General features: G+C 42.8%; 1 protein-coding gene and 1 long non-coding RNA gene across 10 annotated transcripts; one reads left to right on the top strand and one right to left on the bottom strand.

The window, feature by feature from the left end:
• Positions 1-673: 673 nt before the first annotated feature.
• Positions 674-5,970, bottom strand: LOC145455022 (uncharacterized). Of its 9 annotated transcripts, none has more exons than XM_080332979.1 (9): positions 4,993-5,970; positions 4,684-4,912; positions 3,301-3,441; positions 3,148-3,246; positions 2,934-3,077; positions 2,795-2,869; positions 2,361-2,462; positions 2,148-2,294; positions 674-1,103 (listed from the first exon to the last, which is right to left on the bottom strand). In XM_080332979.1, the coding sequence occupies exons 1-9, from the start codon at positions 5,152-5,154 to the stop codon at positions 1,024-1,026; spliced, it is 1,179 nt and encodes a 392-aa protein (XP_080189105.1). In that variant the 5' UTR covers positions 5,155-5,970; the 3' UTR covers positions 674-1,023. The 9 variants fall into 9 exon arrangements, with proteins under 9 accessions (XP_080189105.1, XP_080189101.1, XP_080189098.1 ...); XM_080332975.1 differs by having other exon boundaries at positions 1,902-2,294; positions 4,993-5,965; XM_080332972.1 differs by having other exon boundaries at positions 674-2,294; positions 2,934-2,972; positions 3,012-3,077; positions 4,993-5,958.
• On the top strand, positions 1,565-4,050 carry LOC145455024 (uncharacterized). Its single transcript, XR_013920265.1, has 2 exons — positions 1,565-1,702; positions 3,509-4,050. It is a non-coding gene; the product is annotated as an uncharacterized LOC145455024 (long non-coding RNA).
• Positions 5,971-8,124: the final 2,154 nt, after the last annotated feature.

Below are 8,124 nucleotides of genomic sequence, written 5' to 3'. Positions count from 1 at the left end.
CCGCGCAAGGTAAAATCTCGCGGAGTATATCCTGTTCGCGACACATATACGTCGTGTTCTATATCGCGGGAAACAGGAAAGGCAGTGGCTACTCGTCCGGACCCGGACGAATAATTTTCTCAGGCTATTCGTCCGGCACCGTGTGACGTAGGCCCGTTACTATGGAGACTGTATGCGTTTTTGACAGGCTTCGGTTTTGTACATTATTTATTCGCCCTTCTGGTTACTGATTTCAATGGTTACTGTTACTGATTTGTATGCTCATAATTATAGCTCCGAGGGAAAGTTTACGCCATACTAATAATTGCAAATAGCTGTGGTGAAAGTATCAGAACTTGACGCCCACCTTTACCTTTACAAGAGATGTTTACCTACGCTTAATGTAGTAAGAACAAGTAGGATAGTGATTTGTAAGCTCATAATTGGAGCTCCGAGGGAATGTTTGCGCCATACGAAGAGCTCCAAAGTGCTATCGTTAAATAACCGGATGCAGTCAGAACACGAACGATTCGCTGAAATTCTTGTTGTCTCCACCTATTTCTGAACTCATGCAAGCGCCATTGACCTAACCAATTGTACGTGAACTTGCACAGCTAAGACGGAATTGTCACCTCTGCTGTACTACGAGTACTCATACTTGATGTTGCTGCGCAGTAATGATTGGAATACCAACTGAGAGAGACTGTGCGTCTTTATTTTCATACAACAGAAATACAGAACAAATGGACAGCAGCAATGATCATACAGAAAACATGTGCATGCACAGTATTTGATGTCGGATAGAAGAGATCGATACAGCCATGGAAGTCAAGTGGTCTGATAAAACCCGCATGAAACAAGTATGCCTACATTGTCTCTGCATCATCTGACTGTAACAAATCGTAGTTGAAAAGATGAAGAAAAATTAAATGATAGCAAATGAATGAATGAAGCAATGTCTGGGCGAAGTAGGGCAACAGTGTTAATAGGAGAAAAATACCAGTATTTGGTGTCGGATAGGAGAGATCGATACAGCCTTGGAAGTCAAGTGGTCTGATAAAAACCCCATGAAACGAGTATATGCCTACATTGTCTCTGCATCATCCGTCTGTAACGAATTGTAGCTGAAAAGATGAAGAAAAATTAAATGATAGCAAATGAATGAATGAATGAAGCAATGTCTGGGCAAAGTAGGGCAACAGTGTTAATACGACTATCAGAGGTAATCAGGTAGGTCAAGAGTGTTAATAGGACTATCAGAGGTAATTAGGTATGGCAAGAGTGTTATTACGGTGACAAGAGGTAATGAGGTAATTTTTTTTATAATCTGCCATACAGCAGTTCACAGATGGTAATCCATTCAAAATGATCGGTCAGTCGATAGATCTCTTGGTTAGGTAACTATTAAATGGGCCCAAGTAGATATTTCCCTTCGGTGAGGGTCCTGTATTAAGGGAGTGAACAACTTAAGCAGGTATGAAAAAGTCATCGAACACATACGACAAACTGTTCGAAAAATATTTGTGTACAACTTCAATGTTTATATGATCATTGGGTGTTAATCTGGTATGCATGCTGGCATTTCCGCACATTCCTTATTGCAGGTGACAGTAAATGCTGTGCATACAATTTGCTGCTTTCAAGATATTCAAGCATTGATAGCGTGTTTTCACTGGGAACATCAATCATGAAAACTAAGTAGCCTACTTTCAATGTCAAAGTTGCCGCTACATATTTTTCTAACAGAGGCATCTGTTATTTTTTGCAGCGGCCACAGAACCATTTGTTTTGTTTAGGGTAAGTGTTTAGTCCAGCACATAGAAGATGATCCCGGTTGAGACAGGAGTCGCAACGAATTGAATTGCTCTTTGTAAGTTGAAGGTCGCATACTCCACAGTACCAGTCTTTCTGACTATATTTACTTTGGAATGCCTTCATCACAGCAGCCCATCCATCATATGCGAAGTAATTCTTGATGTGGAGTATATTCACAGTCTCATCAAGGCAGCTGTTGGGGATGAGACGAGTGTCAGACGTGACAGACTTACTGCCCAATTTCTTTCCATACACTGCTTCATTAGTGTCAGATGGTGATACAAACCATGACAGCATCACTGTGAATAAGGCAGAAGTGAAATTTGCTGAAGTTCTGCATGAAATAAACTTACATCGGTCTCTGTCTTTAGGATGTATTTTTTTAAATGGAACTGGAGTGTCACATTTCTTCTTCTTCGGAAGGCCAACCACAGTTTGTTCCAAGCCTTTTGGGCGTCCTCTTTTTTTCAGTTTTGATGGCAGATGAATGTTGGAAAGATCTGAAACAGCAAGATCAGTTTTACTATAGTGTAGCAAGATAAAGTTTGGATTTATTTGACACCAACCCGTGAACTTGTCTGGTATCATGGTGATTTTGCTACAGTCTAAGGACACTGCTGGGGTGCTATTTTCTGCATCACAGACTTCGGACACTGCTATAGCGCAATCTGAAGGTAAACAAACATGCAAACATCATGAAATTGCAACATACATCTAAATCCAGTGAGTATAGTGACCTGGTCTGTGATTTAAGATAATTTCTTTATTGTAATCAAATTGCAACAAATATAGGAGTTTATTGATACTGATATTTTGTGAAAGCAGTCCTAATAACATGATGTCTGGTAGCTTAATTAACCTGAGATGTTGCTTGTGAATAGTGTATGTATGGTTGATTGATTGATTGAATGAATGACTGATAGGCCTACATTACTTGGTGATGTAGTGTTGTCTGCAACTAATAGACTAGAATAACATTTCAAGTAAAATGCTAACTAACCTGATGTCTCAACAATCACCACCGTCTTTTCCTTCGCAGAGGCATGAGATCCATCTTTGTTCGAATCAACACAACCTACCAGAAACGGAGAGGATACCGAAATAAATATCAAGTGTTAATGAGTGCACAATAGACGTACCTGCTGTAGTGTTATTAGTCCCAGGTACAGTGGCAGTACCTGCGGTAGTGTTACTGGTCCCAGGTACAGAGGCAGTACCTGCTGTAGTGTTATTGGTCCCAGGTACAGAGGCATGAGATCCATCTTTGTTAGAATCAACACAACCTACCAGAAATGGAGAGGATACAGAAATAAATATCAAGTGTTAACGAGTGCACAATAGACGTAGGCCTACCTGCTGTAGTGTTATTGGTCCCAGGTACAGAGGCAGTACCTGCTGTAGTGTTATTGGTCCCAGGTACAGACTTTCGTTGGAGGTTTATTGATTCAGTTTCTGTTATAAAAGTCGGTGTTATGAATTATAATTTTTTCTAAATTATCTATTAACCTTGTGTTTCAGCTGGGTTGCTGGTAGACAGTGCTACTGCACGTCCACTGCCCCATTCCTGCACCAGTAGTTCCAACACTTCGATTTTGCTGTTGAATTCAGACATGGATGACTCGGATACGATCGAAGCTAATTTTTGGGCTATCAAATTGGTTTTTTTGAACTTTTGAAACTGTGACGTGATGGGCTTCGGCTTTGTGACCCAAAGGCCCCAGCATGGAATTCAATTTCATGATCTGAGAGAACGTTATTGTTTATCCTGTAGTATTCGAGTGTCCACCGCACTGCACATAAATCTGGACAGAATAAGCTTCGAGAATATTGTCGACGAAAGCGGAAAATGTGATGACAAGGTAATTTCATCGACCTGCGAAAATGGCAATTGCAGTCATTCGCAGAAATTTGAAGGTCTTGATTTATCTGCGATTGATTTTCTTTTGCACCAATGTTGAGCTCATGAATAACCTTCTCAAGAGCATGCGGTGTGAGGATCTGACCGTACTGGTGCTGCACACTACCCACCTCAAATGGCATCGCAGGCACTTTCTGCAGAATCGAAATAGCTCGATGGGATTGCTCTGTGCGTAGAGACTCCAGGACAGGCAATAAATTTCGAAAAAATAGCTGCAGATTTGAGTAGGCCTACTTTGCAATGACGTCCTTCAATTTTTGATTGATGCACTCAACTCTATTGTTCGTTTGATTTTGAAAAGTCACACCACAATTTTTGTGGGCATACACCCACTCCTCTTTGATGTTATGCCAGTTTTTGTTGAAGTATGTCACAACATTTTCTGGTCCATTTTCAACCAGTTTTGCGTACAATTCCCCGTAACGTTGGTGAGACCTTGCGTAGGCCATTTCTTCAACAATACTCAAAATTTCAAGCCGCTGTGATGCAGTTACTCCCATTTTGTCGCATGTCAATTCTCTGCGGAATGTCCTCAAGACATGAAATAGGCATATCAGAATTTTTGCATCTGGGAATTCTGCCTTGAAGACTTGGCGCTCGGTAAAATCTTTGTCTGCCATGATTGTGACCGTTTCACTCCATCTACTATTATTTCTTTTGAAGATTTTTGCCATCTGGGCTATGGATGTTGCATCTTCCGACGCCAACACAAACACACCAACTACTACACTTTCTCCATTACCATCTTCGACAATCATCAGATAAAGTGGCATTCTCAAGTCGTTCAACTTGTATGTTGCATCAATGAACAATATTTCAGGATATTTCTGATATGTCAGTCGCATTTCCTTGTCTTGAAAAAAAAATACCATTCAAGACATTTTCTTCTGATACCACTATTTCCACAATAGCTCCTAAACACAGTATCAGTATAAGTATCAAAATTGGGTACCGTCACATAATTGTTTTACCTGGAATTTCTTTCAGCTCCTTTACTGTCGCCTCTAGTTCTGATAATTCATTGGTACTTCTAGCAGTCGCGATGTTGTGCAGGTCTTTTAGAAGCACGACCCGACCTAACGAATTCTGTAAATGATTCTGTAGTAGCTTTTTATTTGCCTTCAGCCTCAGCAGTTCTTTGATCTCTTCTTTCTGCTGCGAGTCTAACTTACGCTGATGTGGCAAGTGATCGAAGGCGACCTGCAATAAATTCCAACAATATAACGGTGATTATGCATTAGTTGTCATTTATTGATTCAATAGTGATAATCGCATATTACCTTGCTCAACCCGTGGTTATGCTGTTCATTAATACTCTTCACTATGAGATACTGCCCATCCTCTGATGTACTAAACCTGATATGAGCTTGGCACTCTTTACGGAAAGTGCTGCAATGAAATCGTGATACGTTACCCTGTATTTCAAGCGTAATGCACAGCATGTGTGGCAGTGCCGCTACTCGTAGTCCAGTAGCGAGCTAAAAAGGGGGCACTTCTTCGTTATTCTCCACACATCAGGAAGTGGTCTCCATGAAACCAATGCTTCCTATGAACATGTGAGAATTTATAAACGTTAAAATAAATTGATTTTCGCGTTGGGGTGGGGGATATTAGGGTCGGGTGGGTTAGGATTGGGGTGGCGGGATTGTGGTTGCATGTGTGGGGTTAGGATTGGGGTGTCGGGGTTGCATGTGTGGGGTTAGGATTGGGGTGTCGTAAGATGAGGTGGTGGGGTTGCAGTTGCATGTGTGGGGTGAGGTGGTGGGGGTGTGGTTGCAGTTGCGTGTGCGGGGTTGCGTATGCGTAAAATGAGGTGGTGGGGTTACAGTTGCATGTGTGGGGTTTGCATGTGTTGGGTTGCGTATGCGGGGTTAGGATAGGGGTGGCAGGGTTGCGGTTGCATGTGTGGGGTTAGAAGGGTGTCGTAGATGGGGTTAGGATTAGGGTGGGGTGTGGTTGCAGTTGCGTGTGCGGGGTTAGGATAGGGGTTGCGGTTGCATGTGTGGGGTTAGGGATTGGGGTGTCAGCACGTGTGGGTTAGGATTAGGGTGTCGTAAGATGAGGTGGTGGGGTGTGCGGGGTTGCGTATGCGTAAAATGAGGTGGTGGGGTTACAGTTGCATGTGTGGGGTTTGCATGTGTTGGGTTGCGTATGCGGGGTTAGGATAGGGGTGGCAGGGTTGCGGTTGCATGTGTGGGGTTAGAAGGGTGTCGTAAGATGAGGTGGCATGTGTGGGGTTAGGATTAGGGTGGGGGTGTGGTTGCAGTTGCAGTTGCGTGTGCGGGGTTAGGATAGGGGTTGCGGTTGCATGTGTGGGGTTAGGGATTGGGGTGTCAGCACGTGTGGGTTAGGATTAGGGTGTCGTAAGATGAGGTGGTGGGGTGTCATAGGAATGGGTTGGGGTTTAGGCTGAGGCTAATTTAACCCTAATTTCACGATACCAAGACTACAAAATGCTCATGGGGAACATTGCTTCTTCATGTTCATGTGGTTGTGGACCCGGTGGAAATTCCGTATCATACGTAACGCTTACTTACCGTTGGTTAGGTCGTAGACCCTTAGATAAGCTCTGAAATCTGCGGCCGCCGTGGATGCAGTGAAAAGATATCTGGCCATACTTGAGCGCATCATTGAAATTTCGCCGAGTGGTTCGCTTTCTTACTGCATCGAGCGTACGTGAATCTCTCTAGTAGAGCTGGACGTAATTTTCTTTCTGGTATTTCTCCAAAGTCTTCATAAGAGGCGAACCTACTCTCGGAATCCATGCCGCAGTTACGGCCCACAGTTCCGGAAATCCCGGCACCCATTCTGCAGTTGTGGCATGCTTACGCCGGACGAATAGCCTGAGGAACTTTATTCGTCCGGGTCCGGACGAGTAGACACTTCCAACAGGAAAAGGTTTCATGTAACCCGAATTTGAGTGGGAGCAATCATGTTCTGAAACGAAAATGCGGTCGTCTGGCTGCAAAATAAGAATTTTCTCGCGGTCTGTAAATTGCGACATGTATGGAAAACGTGTCTCTGACGTATGACGTCCACGTGGTATCGACTGCACCACGCCCATGGCTGAATCGGTGAAATAAAACATGGCGCTTTTAAGGCCAAAAGGAAATCATGTTCACGAAACAGTCTCATGTAAAATGGACCCTGTAAAACTAAAGACAGAACAAAAATAACACGGTCAAACTCCGAAGCGGGCATAGCCACCACACCACCAACGCAGGGATGCTGTAAACAGATTCTACCACAACTAAATTCCTGAACCAGCACTGATTCTGTCAAATTTTCACAAAAATCAATCCAGTGCCAAGAGCGAACATCAGTACATTGGCGTGCCTTTTTATCGTAATTCGTGTGACGCCAGCACATAATGTGCCTTCCCGCTGAAGATTTAAGCGAGTTTTCGATTGAATGAAAAAGCTGTAATGCTTTCCGAATTCTACTGAGAGCCAATTTGAAAGGCATGAATCGCACAGTTTGCGCGCAAGCGCCCAAGCCCGCGACGTTACTCTGCTGTGCACTATCTAACATTTGAACAGAAATTAAGTGGGCAATAGTTAGCAGCGCGTAAACTAGACGCAAGCGTAATCTAGTCGAAACATCGATTTGTGCGGCGCGCGCGTTTTTATTCAACTGCGATTTCTCATCAAAAAGGGAATTGTCCTGAACGACGTTGGTGTTAATTAGTGAATCAACATTTGAAAGCGAACTAGCCAACCAACGTTCAACATGTGCGTGAGTATCAACTACTTCATCACGCAAAGCGGGAATATCTAATTTATGATCCTGAATAACACTTATATTAGACACGCTCTGTGAAGCTGAATCACATATAACCACAGGAAATATCAAATCTGAGAAGTTATCGCTGTTAGACACATCGTCATTCATTCCGTTAATCTTACCTGGGAAAGCTCTTACGGGCTTACAATTTTAGGGATATCAACGTTAGAATTAACGACTGTAGGTATAGTTACTAGCCAAGGAGACATAACATGCTCACAATATATAATAATATATAACATGTAATACACGAATTGGCTAGGGAAATATAGGCTGTCGCGATACTTATTTCAGAGTTGCAATATAAGCACGTACCGTAATTTGATCAATGTCCGGAATCCTGATAATTTGATAGTTCGATGGCAACGTCAAAAGTCCTCGTACGTAACGAAGTAGCGTTTAAGATCTCGCTCGGGTCATCATGCAGTAATACAATGTGTGTGTGTCCTGGTGAGTAGAAGTATAGCTAACCAAAGTATTATAGGTTTAGCTGGCTGACTACTTAACCTGGAGTCCTGTACTGTATCCTGGTGAGATCTTCTTAAGAAGCCGATATACGCAAGACATACGAATATATTTCAGACGTTGTTACAAGTAGGTTTAGCAAATGAGTCTACTGACTATCTCGA

Source organism: Botryllus schlosseri, chromosome 14, assembly GCF_051294905.1.
Source record: "Botryllus schlosseri isolate E-star chromosome 14, Bs_hap1, whole genome shotgun sequence".
In the NCBI taxonomy this organism is placed as follows: domain Eukaryota; kingdom Metazoa; phylum Chordata; class Ascidiacea; order Stolidobranchia; family Styelidae; genus Botryllus; species Botryllus schlosseri.
This window is presented reverse-complemented; position numbering and strand designations above follow the sequence as displayed.

What these genes read in the sequence shown, in the direction of transcription:
- LOC145455022 (XM_080332971.1), bottom strand. Translation starts at nt 5,154, where the DNA reads ATGCTGTGCATTACGCTTGAAATACAGGGTAACGTATCACGATTTCAT. An exon ending in GACCAATAACACTACAGCAG is followed by an intron (nt 3,078 to 3,147) that starts GTAGGCCTACGT and finishes CATTTCTGGTAG; the next exon opens with GTTGTGTTGATTCTAACAAA. An exon ending in GGTGATTGTTGAGACATCAG is followed by an intron (nt 2,463 to 2,794) that starts GTTAGTTAGCAT and finishes GTTTACCTTCAG; the next exon opens with ATTGCGCTATAGCAGTGTCC.